Genomic DNA, 18,122 nt, shown 5'->3' on the forward strand with positions numbered 1-18,122 from the left:
ACCAGGAAATGCACTAATCTCATTGATTACTGATAACATTTCATAGATAATAATAGGAACTGCATAGGAACTTCCACCAACGAAAAGTGACAATAATTAAAAATATATACATAATTTGATGTTAAATGTTCTAAAAAGTCGCCGCGTGTAAACTTATCTTTTTTTATTGTTTATCGTTATTATCAATTCATATGTAAGATGTCCGTTGCCACTTGAATCTACCAATCCGACTATATCGGTAACTTTGGTCTGTCTACAAGACTCGAACTTATTCCTTGTCCGATTTTTAACGAGTACGTTTTATAAAATCATATATTTCCAGGTGAAACACGATGAAGACCGACGCTATCCCCGGATGGAGCACATTTTGCAGGCGGTTCGATGCCAGTACCTTACTCCAAGTTTCCTTAAAGAGCAAATGAACTCCTGCACCGTGCTCAAGAAAGTCCCCGCTTGTCGAGAGTATCTCGCCAAGATATTTAAGGTTCATTGAATTTTGTCATAATATAATCTTAATGAGTGGCACGGGCATCCATGGTGGAAAGTTGTATGCATTGATACCGCAATGTCTGGAGACGAAGGTTTAAGACTGTTGTATATTTCCAGGTTTGTTTTTGCTCTGCGACGTGGTCGTTTTAAAGGTCACTCAGAGGATAGTAGAGAGGGGTATGCATTGCAATATACAATTTGTTCTTATACATTAATTTTGAAATATATGGCCCATACAAATTATCAATCTACTATAAGAACTAGATAAATTTAGTACTTTAATAATTCTGATTCAAAATACAATGAATGTACATTTTTTATTATTATATCTAGCTGCCTCGGCAAACTTCATACTGTCAAAAGATCTTTTAAAAAAATCAAAGTTAACTTATTTCAAAAATAGAACTTTATTATTATTATGGGTCTTACCAATTAGCAGCGATTATTATTAAAGATAAATTTTCTATTTAGTATACATTGCGAGCCTTAAAAATATTGTGGTTATAATTTCTTTATAATGGTATTTAGTTTTGACGACAAATGTTTACGCTAGGCACATTTGATTCAATTTACAAATTTAATTTTGGTCTGCACGGGATAAGAAAAACGTTGTTTTTACTATTTTTTTCAACGTTTCTCACCATAGGCATATTTATAATATTTTAATGAAGATATAAACAAAACCGCTGAGTTGGTCGTATTAGTTTCAAATTTTGTGGTTTTTCTCATTGAGGATTAAATTTATTTATCATCGTTATTCCAGCCGTCTGGACATCGTCTGCTAGATATTGACCTCGTTCATAGATTTGCGGTTGGAAGCGACCTTTATCTGGTGTCTGCCGACAACATTAATAAGATCGTCTAGTCCACCTTGTGGGTGGACGTCCTATGCCAAGTTTACTTGTCCGTGATTTGATTTACACTCTAGAACCTTTAGGCCCTAACAGACATCTATTCTGTGCGCTATGTGGCCTGTTCACTGCAAATTCAACGTGCTAATCCGCTGGAATACTTTTCGGTTTTAGGATCTAACGTTACACAAAAAGCCAATTGTGAAAGAGAGGCGGCCGAATACGCCGCGTATAATCTACGTCGCTGGCGGCTACTTCCGACACTCAATCGATGTTTTTGAAGCTTTCAACCTGGACGACAACTGCTGGACCACGCTGCCCAGGCTCACAGTGCCGCGGTCCGGGCTCGGCGCTGCTTTTCTCAAGGTATACTTACTGCCATGTGACAAGTTTCGAATTCTGTTCAAAACTCTACCGGAATTTTGTGACACTAATTATTAACCTTATAGTCACCAGTGCTGCATCACATTTTCACGACTCTGCACTGGAACCTTACCACAGTTAAGTTTAAAATATGAAATGTGGACTGTATCGTTGTAGACTTGCTTTATCTGAAGCCCTGTATTATGTACATGTATAGACGACGAAAGTACTCTATCAAGAATGTGTCTCAAATACAACACTTTCCCATTTTTTAATAAAATCTAATTTTACCGCCCAGCTTATTGACGTATCCTGACTTGAAATGGTCAATGTGGACACGGCGAAGGCGCTGTTAAACTGATTAGCTATTTCCTAAAACGAATAGACTATTATTACTTAAAGTGCCATCTTCTTACGAAGATCGTCGACCATTAAAGCAATTTTAATTTTTGTAACTATGCTTCCTCTTTTATAAATACTGCTACACAGCTGCCCATAGCAGAGTAGGTGCTTATTTACTGGCGGCATATCTCGCAATGTCGCAAGTGATAGCTAAGCTCTACCACTATTATTACAAACATCATAAACTATTAATCGTATTTTGGATCAGGCTATAACATGTTCTAATGACAGGGGCTGTTCTACGCAGTGGGTGGTCGCAACACGTCGCCCGGTTCCTCGTACGATAGCGACTGGGTAGACGTGTACAACCCCGCCACGGAGCACTGGCGCCCTTGCAGCCCTATGGCAACGCCCCGGCACAGGGTCAGTAAAAATAAAATTACTATCACTATCCATTAAAAACCGAACGATTCGAGAAATCTCCAAAAGGTTGAACAGGCATTCTCAAAACTATGTTGGATAAGAGAGTTTACACCTCAGAATCAATATTAAATTAAATACTGCCATATTAAATAAAATACTGTAGCATATTTTAGTAATAACATTTTACTAAAAAAATTATTTCTATTATTTTTATTTTCCATATAAAATACGTACCAGTAGAAAAACTTGTGTGTTGGAGTAAACTTAAAAATAATCAGGCGTAAAATAAGTGTTAAGTGATTAATAGTCAATATTTAATATTGTTTTCAATTTTAACAATTAAAATTGTTTTAACAACTATTATTTCAGGTCGGTGTGGCCGTAATGGATGGGTTGCTTTATGCAGTTGGCGGTTCGGCGGGTTCCGAATATCATAAATCTGTTGAGTGGTGAGTTATATCTTAAATTAAAATAAGTTTCCACTAATAACTTTTAAACCAAAATATTTTACTGTTTATTACACAGCTATCTTTAACCAACGAGATCAAAGAAGTTAGTTGTGTGCAGTAGGAATATCGAAAGATGGCGATGTAAATCAATAATTTGAAAAAGTTTTTCAATTTGGTACTGTAGAAATAGAAATGTTTGCTATAAAAGAGGAAGACCTATATCAGTTCATTTATGTTTTTATATTTGGATGAAATAAAACTATAAATTATATTATATACAAGTTGATGTTATAATCAGCAATTATTTAAGATTTGTAAATTACTGACCCCGGCTTGATATATACGTAACATTAGTTATTAATTTATTTTACACTAGCTGTCCACCGCCCGAAGAAATATTTCTATAAAATTACAAGTTTTTAAACCTTATGGTTCCAGAGATATCGTGATGACTCAGTACATAGATGGAAATGCGTACCCTAATGTACACAGAGTGAATTATTTAAAAAAATAATAATCCGAATTCGAAAAGGCTTAGTAACAAGATAATATAGTAGTAATGTAGTACACATTACTACTATATTATTTATTGTTTCAAAAAACATTTTTAGATTTTGTGTACCATACATTAATTCACAGCAAATTAGCTATATATTTACGTATCTGAAGCTTATACACTTGTAACCAATCACTTTGTATATAAATAAAATTATATTATTGTTTAATTTTCTGAAACGATTGTCGCTTTTAACTAATAATGTTGCCTTCAGTTACGACCCGGAGTCGGATACGTGGACGCAAGTGGCGGCGATGGGCAGCGCGCGACTGGGCGTGGGCGTTGCCGTAGTCAACCGGCTTCTGTACGCGGTGGGCGGGTTCGACGGTGCTCGCCGAGTGCGTTCCGTAGAGTGCTACCACCCGGAAAACAACCGTTGGAGCGAGGTCGCGCCCATGCATTACGCGCGAAGCGGAGCCGGTACGACAACAGCCCACTAATAAATTCAAATCGATTAACTCAAGTAGTACGATTTTTACACAACGTAACAACCATAACTCAATATTAAAATTACATAAATCACAGCCAGATAAGACCACGTCATTCATTGGTCGGGCCATATACGAGAACAAAACACGTACCGGGCAGGTTTTGTCCAAACATAAATAGTAATATTGCTTGAGATTATTTTACCGCTTCATCTGGCAGCTCTGCTTTCCATAATGGTAGTAATACGGAACCAATAACAGTAACTGATCAAGTCAAGATTCGGACTTCTAGGGCGCCCTTACATGGAATGAATGCAAATTCCAATCCATTAAATAATTCAATGTTACGCCCCGCACCAACTTCTCGAAGGAGCCCTTAAGATTGCTTACTAACAACAAGGTTTAGGCTAGACGATTGCCACCGCCCTGCCGCCTTCATTCCGCGGAATCTGCAAATCCCGGTAAAACGGAAGGTGACAAAAAAACTAATAAATCTTTTATATCTCTCACCAACCTTCTACTCCATTCTGATTTCTATCGGGAATGTACAGTCAGATACACTGAAAAATATCAATGTCTTACCCAAAATCAAATAAATAATATTTTTTAATTTCTTACAATACCTTATATACTCCTTTAATAACCAGTGTTTTAATATATTTTATGATGAAGCTGTTGCGTAAAAAATATTAAATCGAGTGTATTAAGATAAAAGGAAACATTTGGTAGGTTATAATCATTATTTATTGTTACACCTCTTATGATGGTTTCACTTCTTAAAAACTTAAGAACAACATCAATATTAACAATTAAACATTAGCAATAACGTTTTGTAATATTTTCGGTCGAACACAAAGGTATAGTCCGTAGCAACGATACAGTACTAATGTCTTTATCCCTATATCATACAATCTTTATAGCCATACGTCTTCTTTTTTGGAACCGGACTCTTACTGAAGTCCAAATGGCGTTTGCGTATTCCCCAGGTTCGAAGCGAAAGGGCACCTAAGAGTCCTTTTAAAATAGCGAACTCGAGGTCAACCGGAAGAGCCTCGTCTCGGGCCTTTACATGTCACTATTCCACCGGATTCGGTCTATATGTCTACGTCCCTCCAACACCTATACTATGCTGTTGCGTTGCAAACCGTCTTAGTATTTAGAGCGTACTAGTAGGCGCTGGCAACACAAAGAAATAATTTGTAGTGTCTAAAAGTCGATGAAATTATTAAACAAAAAATTTAAACACTTTACGAGCAGGTGTAGCGGCTCTGAACCAGTACATTTACGTGGTGGGAGGATACGACGGCATGCAGCAGCTCGCGACGGTCGAGCGCTACGACACGGAGCGCAACTGCTGGGAGCTCATCGCGCCAGTGCAGGTCGCGCGATCCGCCCTCTCGCTGACCGTCTTGGACAACAAACTCTACGCCACGGGTAATTGCACCTTGATCTAATAAACGACGTGCTCGAGTTGAAATTTTATTTTCAGAGACACGGTTCACTCAATGTGTCTATAAATTTCTTTAATAAAATAAATTATACAAAAATATTTATTTAGATAAAACGAAAACCTTTTTGTTAAAGATTTTTATCGCGGTATGTTTTAAAGTTTCCGAAAAACAATAATTAACAATTTTGAAGATACCTCGGAATAATTGTGACAGATGTATGTGCAAAGAACTAACTATTTTCACTACACTCTTTAATATATGAAACTCGATACATACTCAATATACTGTGCACTGTGTAATATCTTTATGGATACAGGGTGTCTGATGGCAGAGTAATGTTTTCAAACTTAAATAAAAAAAACATTTAAAACATAGTTTTAATAAAGACATTGAGCGATGGAATAGAAATGCGGATTTCGTTTCTCAAAAAGGATGTCATGATCCAAGGAGGAGACTCCTTTTGTTATTTATGAGAACTGTCCCAAAACACCGTCACTGTTATAATACCAGCCGGTAGACGAGCACTGTAACGCGATGACTGGTCTTTCGTTGCCCGCATCTAGAGATTTACCGCGACCTTATTATATCGTTAGTACACCTAGTGCGTGAGCTTTCCCACGCCGTGTCTATCGGCCCTAAACATCAATTACCGCGTCATAATCAGTTAAAAATTCAAGTCAACTTAAAAAATCATTCTTTTTTTCCAGGAGGTTATGATGGCACCTCGTTCTTGGACATAGTAGAGGTGTATGATCCGGGGACGAATACGTGGAAAATGGGCACTCCGCTAACATCGGTGCGGTCGGGGCACGCGTCTGCTGTGTGCTACCAGCTCGTAACGACACATGCGGAGCCTAGCCAACCGGAGCCGGCGGTCTTCAAAAAAATTGGCAAGAGATCTTCAGGGTCCAACCCAGGCCCGTCTGCCTCCTCGGCCCGAAACGACGACATACCAATGGCCAACAATATCATAGGAACACTATCAAATAACTCCCGATGTGGTTTATAGCAGTGACTGTGATAATTAGTTTAAGGGACACATGAAATTTTAAACATCATTTTTATTTTGATAGAAATACCTAACATATGCTCCACCATGAGGAGATATGATGTTAAAAACTATGTTTTATATTATGAACTTTGTAAAAGTTATTTTAAAACAAATTGATAAATCCTGTATAAAACGTAATATGATTACTGTTTTTAATTTTTAAGCAATTACTTACAAATAGTTAATTCAAGTACTGAGATGCAGTGTCTATATTTTTAAGTAAGATAAAATAATTGAGCAAAAACTTTGTGTAATATAATGAAATTAAAATGGCATTCAATATTAGTTTATGCCCCTCTGTAAAATAGCAAATTGTTCTGAACAAAATATTTTATTTATTTGTACATATTCAAAAACAAGCAGTAGTCGGATAATGGGTTACTTATTTTTCTAGTTATTATTTTTCATTTCAACTTGCGTAATGCGAAAAAATGCGTATTGACGCATCAAAATGTCCAATTTGTGATGTAATTTTTTCTGTGGACTTTATGTATTACACTTGTAATGGAAAAATTATTGTTATTGTATAAATTGAATGATATAATGTATTTGTTGTACTGCTTAGGACTAATTGATAAGTAAAATAATGCATTCATCACACAAGTGCTTTGACATGAAATGATCCAAGCATTTCCAACCGAATTCCATTTCCATTTGGTATTTAGTAAATTATGTAGTACTCTCTAATATAAACGGACTGCGAGGGCGTGATGTGAACTCGAATTGTGTAATTGGAATAAAAAAACATTGATGTTAAAGCAAATTATAGTCCACCATTGTATTTTGTATTTTTGTGTAAAATATACAAAATGTATATATAGATTAAGATTATTTATTAAGAAAATAAAGACTGTTATGGGAATAAACTAAGTATTCATTTAGAAGATACTTCTTTATTACGCCTTTTCCGTAACTAATAAAAATATTTGGCGATCACAGTACATACACTAATATTTTCCAGTAATCTCTCAAATAGATTATTCTATTGCCCGTAGCTTTATAAGTTTTGTTTTTACCCCAAACATTATTACTCACACGACACTAATGTGAATATCTCCGAAAATAAAATTAATATACCCCAGTAACAAAGCACTGCAGTGACACTAAACCAATATTTTCTAATTTTTTTTACAAAATCTTGCTGAAATCTTTAAAAACTAATACTAATACTGAATTTTTAAAAAAGACAAGTAAAAAACACTAAACATAACAGTTTACAACTTCAGTATATTTCAAATGGGCAGCTTGAACAAAAACAAACAAAAAATTACTTAAAACTTTTAATGTAACTAAACCCTAACCTGTACAAAAATAATACAAGATGGATTGACATTAATTCCATGAAAGAATTTTGTATAAAATATATGCTAAAATGCAGTTACAAAAAGTTGTAACTGAAGGTGTCAAACAAAATCAATTGTTATTTTAGTAATGAGTTAAGTCATTTTTTTACTTTTCTTCTTCTTTTTACGAATATCCTAACGTCAGGCACATCTGGATCTTTTTGGGAGTCTAATTCATATATTTGATCCACTGTTTGTGATAAAGTATTCACTACACTATTTGTTGAATTAGTGGTTGAACAATCAGTATTTACAGTCATCATGTCACTTTTCGAAGCCTCTTGCTGAATAGGTTTGGCGGGTGTAGAGGTTGCAAGAGCCTTTAGAGCAAGATCATCAACTGATTTTAGAACTTCATTGACAGAAACTGTGTTTTGAAGCTGTATTAATTTTCCTTCCTCACTTTTATATTGTGGTTGTATTCCTGAAGAAATGATAATTGTCTTAACAGCTTTTGAAGTGTCTGAACTTAAATTTTTGTAAATATCACCACATTCTTTAACAATAATTGACTTTTCCGTCTTCATTTTATTGATATGTAACAAAGTGTCTTGAGACATATTTTCTGTTTTAATTGAACAATCTGCTTTCGCTTTAAGTGTACATGGTTGTACATTTTTCGACAGACTCAAAGAATCATCAAGTGGATTTTCAAGTTTTGGTTTTAATACCAACACATCTTCTACATTTTTTAAATTTAAGTCAACAGCATCTTGAGTATTATCAAACATGGTAACTAATTTTGCTTCAGTTTCAGGTTCGCAAACTGTACCAATACCTAGATCATCTGGTGTGATTAAGCTGTTGCTATCTCCAAAGAGTTCATTAAATTTGGTCTTTATTTCGTGTGTTTTATTATTTTTTTCAGTCTTATCAGTTTTAGTTGTATCAGCCTCAACCACCTGGCAAATTTGGTCTTCTTGTGATTTATTCTGACTTTTTGACTTTTTAGGGTGCTCTTGTGCTGTTTCTATGATTTTATCTTTGTCTTTATCCATCGATGACCGTTTTACTTTATTTCGGGGGTTAGCGCGAATTTTTGAATAATTAATACATTTTTTCGTATCATTTTTATTAGGTTTTCTCACTTCGTTTTTACGTTTTTTACTTTTTGGTTTGCTAGGTGTTGTGGAAACGGTTTGTTTAGGTTCATTAACATCACTAGGATCGTCGCTTAAAATAAGGTCGGCTGCTACTATTTTCGTTGCGAGTGCTAATTCATCGTCTTTATTGGCACAGATAAGGATTTTTGAATCGAGTGTAAGATGAGGCATAGATTTACTTTTGTGGGGCCGCTTTAAATTGTCTTTTGAATCAATTGTACCATTTTTTTCTATACACTCACTCGATTTCTCAATACAATTAATAGGTTCGATAGAGTCAGTGGAAGCTCGAGAGTTAATTTGCAATTTTGGTATTCTACATTTTGTTGCCAATGGCTCAGTAGATACTTTATTGATCTTATTCTCGTTAATGTCACCGGAATTTACCTTTTTATTATTATCAATGTCATTCCGATTGCTTTTTGATAATCCTTCTGTTTCTTCTCTTTTTTCAGAATGTAATGAATCACTAGCTCCAATATTTGATTTATTAGGCCCTTCACAATCGGTATATTGCTGCTGATTATTAATGTGACCTGATGTTTCACATGAATCACCAAACGCTTGACTGGTCTGATAATCAATTCCTAATTCAATATTTTTTCCTAATGGAACTATGTCAAAAGAGGGAGCTTCAAGTAAAGCTCTTGGCATTGGAACAGATTTAAAACCCCAATTATTGTTCACCAATGCAAGTTCTACATTTCTTCCAATTATAGTTGACAAAAACTCCTTATCATTTTCTTTAACAATTTTATACTTTTTACTGGTAAGACGTGGATCTTCCAAATTTATTAGAGCAATGTCTTTAATTTCTGAAACAGATTTTACATTATATTTACAACTTTTATATACATGATAATGTTTTAATTACAGTTGGATAACATAATCTCCGAGACTACTTACCTTTAATGGGATCAGATGAATAAAAATCTGAATGTACAAAATCTGGCGATTGACAAGAGAATCGTTCATCATAGTCTAATGGTGTAGGCATTGCAAGTTTGTTTATTTCACTTTCTTTCTGCCATCTTTCTTCCTCAATGTGTTGATGTGCATAATCCAATTTTGATCTCTTATAATTAGGTTCATCCATATCATTTTGTTTACGTTTTTCTGCATATCTTTCATTATCATATCTGTGGCTCAAGTAGTCACGATAATGATCCCTGTTATAGTAAGATCTGCGATCTCTGCTCCTACTCTGATGATAAGATTTCTCTCTGGGGGGACTTTCATAGGTTCTTCTGTTATTGTATTCCTGTCTTTGGTGGTAATCGTTCATATGTTCTCTTCTTGTTCTGTGATATGATCTATCAGGGCTAAGGTTCCACCTACTATACTTTTGTGAAGAGTCATAATGATCTCTACTCCTATATTTATCATTGTTACTGTGCCAATTTGACTTATTTCTGAAAGAATAGCTAAGGGAATCTTGATACTTCAGATAATTATTTTCAAAGCTATGTGTTTCAGACACTTTTTTGTTATGATAATTGTTTTCTGATAATTGCTTAACTCCTTCATCTCTTAGCTTATAACACATATTATTTTCTGCTGTTATGGTGCTACTTTCACTTTCTTCATCTGTGCTTAACTTAAGCTCATGCCTATTAAAGAAAATTGAAGTATTAATTATAATATTAATGTTTCTATAGTAATGGTATTTGTATTGGCAAATAAAAGCATATAGTACTATATTTAAACTTTACAAGCAAATGTCTGCTAAGAATCATATTAGAATTATTCAAAAGTTTTGGTCAAATTAATTTTGAGACTAAAAAAAATAACCATTAAAAGCAGAATATCGGCACAGGGGCACATAATTGTTGTCGTCAAGCATCCGTCATAGCTTTTGGGGCAACAGTAATACAGGAATATCTAAATAGTAATAATAATTCATATATATAATACAGGAATATCTAAATAGGGTATCTAAATGGTAATAATTATTCATAAAAAGTAGAAAAAAGGATGATTATTTTATAATATGATAACAAAGATACCTAAAAAATTTACATATTTATTTACCTTAAAATTGGCATAGACTTTCTTCTATTTGTGATTTTCTTAACTGTTGTCTCAGTATGTCTATTAGAGAGTTTATTCAACAATTTTGGATCATTTTCTTTACATACAATTCTTTCTTTTTTTTCATTGTTTTCTTCAACATTATCAGTTCCAGACTTTGAATATTTTTCAGCTTCAGTTGTAACATTTAAGACATTAGTATTATGCATTGATGTTAACTCAGCGGTGGGGACATTTTTACCATTATTGCTGCAACAAAATGAGAATCTCATACCTTTTTCAAAGAATCACATTCACATTATTGACACCATGACTCAAAAATAGCCATTATATATGCAGTAAACAATTAATGTTGACAGTTTGTAAGTTACAGAGTTTATTAACCTTGAATATAGTTGCTGATAACTCTAATCAAAAACTTTTTTTCTATCCACACTTTATGTTAATATTTTTACTGTCATAATATCCCATATTCTTTTAATTTCATTTTAATAACACCTTTGCATATTTTTATTTTTGAATATTTTTACTTTTTTAACAGATTTATGAGTGAAATAATATTCAACTAATAGTTATTGATATGATTAACAATTGATTATGAGCTACACAAATTTTTGTTTTCAACAAGCCTTAAGACCACTTGTGGGCTTAGTAATCATACTACACTATTCTTAAAAGAAAATGATTGCATCCCAACACTCTGTTATTAGAAATCCTATAACTAACTTAATTTTTACAGTCAGACAAAGAGGTGCACAAATTTAAATACAGTTGTAAAATTTGCAAAAGAGTATACATACCATTCTTCTTTGGTGATCTGGTTCTTTGTTTTTTGTTTTTCTGATTGTCCATTTAAACTTTTTGAATCTGAATCTTTGTCACTTTTGCCTCTTAGTCTCTCACTTCTAAATTTATTGAAGTTATTTTTGAAATTTTGACTTGCATTAATTACAAGTTTATCTTTTCTGTAATAATTAAACATATAATATATTTGATTGGTAAAATTAAATGTTACAGTTTAATACATAGAATGATGCAGGGGCACAATAGAAGTACATACATACACCAAACATAAACTATGAAACTTACAATTATACAGATTGTAAATACAGCCATTCTCTTACATGTTTGAGAGAGTATATGTTAATTTGATTTTATACGCAAATAGAAATTAAATTGATTCATTATATTAAATTATTATGAAAAGTAACACATTCTTTATGAAAATATATTTTATGAATACAAAAGTATATGTGTGACATACACATCATGTTAGCTAGCAGTTTTCCCCCAGGCTATGTCAATGTTAATTAAAAATATTTAAAAATAATGCATAATCTCACTAATTTTCTTATACCTGTTCTTATTACATACTGAACTTGACATCAACAAGAGATATAATCCATATTCAGAATAAAGATCTTTTAATATTAAATTTGAATTTAATATGCTTAGTGATATTAACTATAAAATTGTTATAAATATTTGGATAATAATAAGAAATAATATAAAACTTACTCTATATTAAGCTCTTTTATCCTGCATGTTTTTCGTTCAATTTCTGCCTTGGCTGTCTTGAGTAATGATGAATAATTTAATTGTAGTTTTTTATGCTCTGCTGCTAGGTTATCAAAATCCTGCAATATATTCTAAAATATCAATCGGCATCCGCTCAGGGTTTGACATACATTTATATAGTATAACATTACTGACATAGTTAATTAACAATGTTAAGGAAAGAATTACAATTATAAGAATGAATGTGACTTTGTCAGTTATAATTGATTCTCAATAAAATGTGATTCATACAATGCAACCTTAAATGCTGCCTGAAATCCCAATGTTTGTTGTTGTCTTGCTGGCTTGTACAGATTTCGCTGACTCGAGAGAGCAGAGCGAAGAGGACTAGACTTCGTTTAAGGATGACAACTTCGAGAACTCTTTCGGAAGCCTCAGATCCATCAGCTATATATATTATTTTTATCACCCGATTGAGATTCGTTTCAACGAATCACTATCAGAATAAAAAAATATGTTAACGTACTTAAATAAAACTTACTTTTTGAAGTTTGTTTATAGCAGAGGTGAACTCTTCAATTTTGTATTTCAACTCCTTATTTTCATTTTTGAGCTAAAATAGAAAAATAAGAATATAAGACTTGGTAAAAATTACCACTGAACAATATTTTCATAAAATAACAACATGACTTATGACAGTAAATATTTGGCGCTAAAACAAAGTACCTCATCAATTTTATTGAAGTCATCATAGTTATCCAAATTATCGTATATATCATTCATACCGATAAAAGCGTATATAATAATTTACATGAATAGGATAATGTGAATTTAATAAATTTATTATCGTTAAAATATTATTTAAAGAGTATTTTAGGAGCGTCCAAAATCTTGGTTTGACATTAATAACTATAGACATGTAACAGATTATAGCCAAAATACAAACTTAATAGGCTACCATACGTAGATTAAATAATGTTATATTCGAATACTTCAGGGCTCTGTTCTTCTTTCTTGTGTTCGCAGGTCGGAATCAGCGAATATTAGATTTTAATAAATCATCAATAAACTATGTTAGGTGCCTCATGAAGACGTCTAGTCTCTTATTTTAATGAATCATTTTTCTATCAACCTTCACTTGTTTCGTGATCTATGTGTTATGACAATTATTGAAGATATGTAGAATACGCATCCTGCATTCAATATGCAGTCAAAGCTACAAATTGTATGTGTATCAATTAATAATACTAAGTATGTATATTTACAAGGTAGTTTTTATTACTTTATAACCAACAGTCCTTATTCTTTAGAATTCAGAAAAGCATACCGTTCTTACTTAGACGCACTCAGCGCTTGTAGGTCTTTGTGTGATAAAGTAATGAAATAGGCCACAGATTATTATTATTATACAGATTATTTTCCTATATCCATATTACATTCATTCAAAATCATTCGGTCTTTGTCTATATATTATTCATTCCCTCGTCATACCTGTAGGACATAAAGCGATAATCATATAATTTACGTATACATTACGGAGTTAGTTCTTAATAAAAGTTTCGTCTGATACCATAAACGCAATGGATGTTAAAATTTGTAAATAAACTGCGATAAATTACTTGCAATAAAGTTACATTATAGTACAATAGTACTGTTGTGTACTGTATACTCATTTCTTTATCTATGAATCCAAGTGGCATTGGCAGACTGCTTGTGGCAACGCCTCGCGTTGCTTAGTGCTCAGCTTGCTCTTCCGCAGTGGACGTAAAGGCTGTGAAGTGTTTGTTTGGATATTGATAAATATAATTTTTTAACAATATTAGACTCAAATTGTTAAATTTTACTATTCCTAACAATGTTACAGTTTATAAACATTTTCCTTAACGTGATTTGTATGCTTAAGTAAAAAGTGCAACAGGCGTTTCGAGGAGACGCAAAGGGTTCGTGTAAACAGAAAAGAACATTGTGAATACAAGATGCCAACGGATTCAGAATGCGAATGTGACCTGGTGTCAAAAGAATGGCTTTTAGCGAAACTACGGTCAGATGAAAGAGACACGATTTTGATCGACTGTCGAGGTTCTAATGAATATGCTATATCTCATATACGTTCTGCCGTGAACTTCTCCATACCAAGTATAATGTTGCGGCGACTGGCAGCAGGAAAAATTGAACTCTCTTCGACCGTTCAGTGTAAGGAATTAAAGGCAAGGATTACACATTGTTGTTCTCGAGGCACCTTCGTTCTCTACAGTGATGGTGCGCCACGAGATCCTGATTCTGTTCACGGGATCCTGCTTAGGAGGCTTAAACAAGATGGCGTGCAAGTCGTCTGTCTTGAAGGTATTTATTGGTACTTAATTAAGAATATCTTATTACAAAATTTTTTATTTGGCTTGGGGCTATTAGATTGTGCAGACTGCTTTTAAATAAAATGTTAATACCATATACAAGTAACAAAACAAAAGATATGTAGTCCTTAAATGTGTGAATAAGTTTATATTTTTAATTCATAATATTAAAGTAATGGTGGACACTTCTTTTTTTATACAAGGGAAAGCAAGAAGATGAATGAATGTAGTAGTCCACACCTCCACATTTTCATTCATAATTGTCAGTACTGCAATATTAATTATTGTCATCCATTTCTGGATTTGCTATTTTGCATGCAAAGAGCTGTTTATTTATGGTACAGAAATTAATACATTGAATACAGCAATGATGACACATTTACATTTTTAAAAGGCTATACAATTATACTAAATTAGTACATAACTTCACAATTCAGAAAAATCTTAGAAGTATTTCATAAAACACTATTGTAAAAAGTTGAATTAAAATTATAACAATTTCTACTTAATGTACTAAAAATTATATAAAAATAACAAATGTGTTCAAAGATAGGGTACCAGAAGGATATTTTGTTTATGTTCCATGTACAATATTTGAAGACATAGAAAGTATTAAAACGAGAATAAGTTGATCAACTTTGATTCCAATAATTTATTCATTCAAAAAGGTTTTTTTGAAATTTTTGTGCTTTTCAAGTCTCAATACTTAAAACAAAAGTAGTTGAGATGTGTAGCAACTATGTAATAAATTTTATTCTAATATATTTAAAATGTTATTTAAAACCGTATAGCAAAATTGTAATTTTTTTAATAATATTCAATAATTGTTTGGATGTCAAATCATTGAACAGCTTAATTTAATTTGTCGAATATGTGTCATAAGCATATTTTGTAACTATTTGATAATAATGAACACGTTTTTTTAAGGTTTAAACTGTTGAAGATTTGTTTTAAATGTGAATAAAATGCAAGTAGCGCAATTCATTCAGTTGTAGACGAGTCCCGCCGATAGTTAACGTAAGTCGACATACGGATTGACGTTTCTTTCGTAACCGTTCATTGACAAAAACTGGCAGTTGTAAATGATTGTATTGATTAAACTTGAAAAAAAAAATACGTTCGGCGCAAATTGTTCAAGTTGAACATGTCGGATTTTTCTTGTTAATATAATTTTTTTTATATATTATACTCCTGTATGATATGCAGAGTGTACGACATGTTGTATCTAACTTAAATAAACTTAAAAGATCTATGTTTATAAAGGCGTCGGTTAATATTAGATGTAGTAGTAATATTGAGTACGTAATTTCAAAATATGCAAATATTTTTCAAAAGGTCATTACAGTACGATTTATTTTTTACTATCTACAGTAGTCTACGATAAGATGAAAGTGAAAAAATAAAAGAAAAATTTGTAGTGGTATTAGAATATATTTTTTGATTGCAATAATTCTTAAAATATTTGAAGTTATTCAAAGGTATTAACGATGATATAAATGTGTTAGGGGCTTAAGACTGGTGCCGGAGGTCGCTAGTCGAGGCATCCGCTACACCAAACGTGGGAGAGGAAGTCGGCTACTTATTGTGCTCTCCAGTGCGAGACGCTCGATTATAATCACCGGTAGCGCGTGCGTTTAAGATCCTTTATACGTATTATTTTATGGTCTACCATGTGTTATGAGAATCCTGAAACACTCCGTCTCCCATTTGCGACGTGCAGAATTTTAACAGAATTAATTTTCAGATTTAATTAGGCAGACAACTTAAGAAGGCTGAACATTCTTTAGGCGATTTTTTTTTATCAGAAATCCCAAATTTTCTGCAGTAATGCTATGATATCACTACCTACAAGATGACAAAAAGTCAACAAAATTAATTGCATGGCACCTATATACTATAGCAAAATATATTTCCATATAAAATGCGAAAGATTTTTTACAAGCTATAATGTCCCCATCTTAAATGATAAACTACATAATAATTTATAATTGATTATATCTGTTTTTTTTTTAATAAACCATGACGTAATTCGTTGATAATTAATTTTATAAAAAATTTTTATTTTACTCAAAGCTTAACCTTTATCCCGCTCCGCATGGCCAGCTCGATTTTTATCTAAAATCACTAACACAATACGGAAACAATATTAAGTTTATAATATTAAGATTTGATGTTAGGTAATAGTTTGTGGTATGACTTAATAAAAGGTTATAGAGTCGTAAATATGGATCTATATTTATGTACGTTAAACATGTGATTTTTTTAGTTTGTAAAATATTTTATTATAATACGCTTAGTTATCAAAATATACATCGGATGTGGGTTTAATTTAAATATCATGTCAGTTAATATTACTAAGTCGGTCATATGTAGCGAAGACATCTAGTCTATATGAACGACATTAATTAAACTAATATAACGTTATAGATCAAAGGCTAACCGGAAGCCAATGGTACTTTAGTGTTCGGCTAGCGGAAGTGAGTCGCAATTTTATTAATAAGTTCCTGTTATGTCCACGTCCTGGTAATTTAATTTAGTGCAACTAAAATTAAATATATGTAAGCACTTTATTTTACTCTTTAATTTCCGTATCCAATCGAAAATCTTTACTGATTTCCGATTATAAACCTCCCACATTTGTTACGTGAAAAGTTGTAAGACAAGTTTGTTTCTTCGGACTTAATTAAAAGAAAACATTTACAGTTATTTAGGTATTTATAATAAAATTCCTGTCTTTAAACAATATAATAAAAATTATCTACAGAGTCACTTAAATGACTATAAGTTTAAACATAACGATTATGATATTTTGACTTGTTAATAAGTGAATTAGTATCTTTCCATACGATGATATTTCATCCAACGGAGACAGTGAGAAATCTTAAATTATACGTCAATAATTTTTGAAAAACTTAGAAACGATTACAAGAAAAAGTTATTACTTGGACTATAAATATTTATAGTTATTCAAAAGCTGGCTTTTATTTGCAAAAAATTCCATTTGACGCAACCTAGACAAAACTATCTAAGCCGTAAGTATCAAATGCAAGTAGTAAAGGTATTTTACATAAACTATATTAATACAGACACAAGAAACGGATACTTTAATGGTCCGCAAAGTTTAGGGCCGCGTTGGCCGCTGGCTCGTAAAACATGGCTTCGCGTGCGAACAACAGGATGCTGTAAAATATCCAAAGCATCGTATTAATAACGGCGAAAGGAATTGAGTGTATCTGGATTGTGTACGTTCACTGTCTTACAAAATAACAAAGTTTTATTAATGCCCGTGTCGGTTTGTTTACCTCACGACTTTCAAGCTTATACCACGTCCTTTCCAGTAACTCTATATTTGCTCAGTTCAATTAAACCGTTT

At 32.6% G+C, this 18,122-nt stretch overlaps 3 protein-coding genes across 7 annotated transcripts in view; 2 read left to right on the top strand and 1 right to left on the bottom strand.

Moving 5' to 3' along the window:
* Keap1 (kelch like ECH associated protein 1) overlaps positions 1-7,256 on the top strand; it is a 31,430-nt gene extending 24,174 nt beyond the window's left edge. For all 3 annotated transcript variants that reach the window (XM_068774142.1, XM_068774143.1, XM_068774144.1), the window contains 7 exons: positions 323-484; positions 1,515-1,706; positions 2,337-2,468; positions 2,838-2,917; positions 3,688-3,893; positions 5,159-5,335; positions 6,060-7,256. In XM_068774142.1, coding sequence (XP_068630243.1) covers positions 323-484; positions 1,515-1,706; positions 2,337-2,468; positions 2,838-2,917; positions 3,688-3,893; positions 5,159-5,335; positions 6,060-6,361 — 1,251 coding nt within the window. In that variant the 3' untranslated portion in view covers positions 6,362-7,256. The remainder of the gene's footprint in view (positions 1-322; positions 485-1,514; positions 1,707-2,336; positions 2,469-2,837; positions 2,918-3,687; positions 3,894-5,158; positions 5,336-6,059) is intronic.
* Positions 7,257-7,708: 452 nt separating this feature from the next.
* On the bottom strand, positions 7,709-13,272 carry LOC137930912 (general transcriptional corepressor trfA-like). 2 transcript variants are annotated; one of them, XM_068774270.1, is made up of 7 exons: positions 13,125-13,272; positions 12,940-13,011; positions 12,399-12,517; positions 11,681-11,845; positions 10,881-11,129; positions 9,756-10,459; positions 7,709-9,664 (listed from the first exon to the last, which is right to left on the bottom strand). In XM_068774270.1, the coding sequence occupies exons 1-7, from the start codon at positions 13,179-13,181 to the stop codon at positions 7,845-7,847; spliced, it is 3,186 nt and encodes a 1,061-aa protein (XP_068630371.1). In that variant the 5' UTR covers positions 13,182-13,272; the 3' UTR covers positions 7,709-7,844. The 2 variants fall into 2 exon arrangements, with proteins under 2 accessions (XP_068630371.1, XP_068630369.1); XM_068774268.1 differs by having other exon boundaries at positions 12,399-12,529.
* An 849-nt stretch (positions 13,273-14,121) lies between these two features.
* The window catches only part of Mkp3 (Mitogen-activated protein kinase phosphatase 3), a 34,625-nt gene continuing 30,624 nt past the window's right edge, over positions 14,122-18,122 (top strand). For both annotated transcript variants that reach the window (XM_068774111.1, XM_068774112.1), the window contains exon 1: positions 14,122-14,741. In XM_068774111.1, the coding sequence (XP_068630212.1) occupies positions 14,375-14,741 (367 nt within the window). In that variant the 5' untranslated portion in view covers positions 14,122-14,374. The remainder of the gene's footprint in view (positions 14,742-18,122) is intronic.

This window comes from Battus philenor, unplaced genomic scaffold (assembly GCF_028537555.1).
Source record: "Battus philenor isolate CCGP_79_NKW_IND1 unplaced genomic scaffold, ilBatPhil1.0.hap1 SCAF_7, whole genome shotgun sequence".
NCBI lineage: Eukaryota > Metazoa > Arthropoda > Insecta > Lepidoptera > Papilionidae > Battus > Battus philenor.

Coding starts and splice junctions, on each gene's coding strand:
- LOC137930912 (XM_068774268.1), bottom strand. CDS start 13,181: ATGAATGATATATACGATAATTTGGATAACTATGATGACTTCAATAAA. Junction 13,012..13,124: donor ACTTCAATAAAATTGATGAG/GTACTTTGTTTT, acceptor TTTCTATTTTAG/CTCAAAAATGAAAATAAGGA. Junction 12,530..12,939: donor CTATAAACAAACTTCAAAAA/GTAAGTTTTATT, acceptor TTGATATTTTAG/AATATATTGCAGGATTTTGA.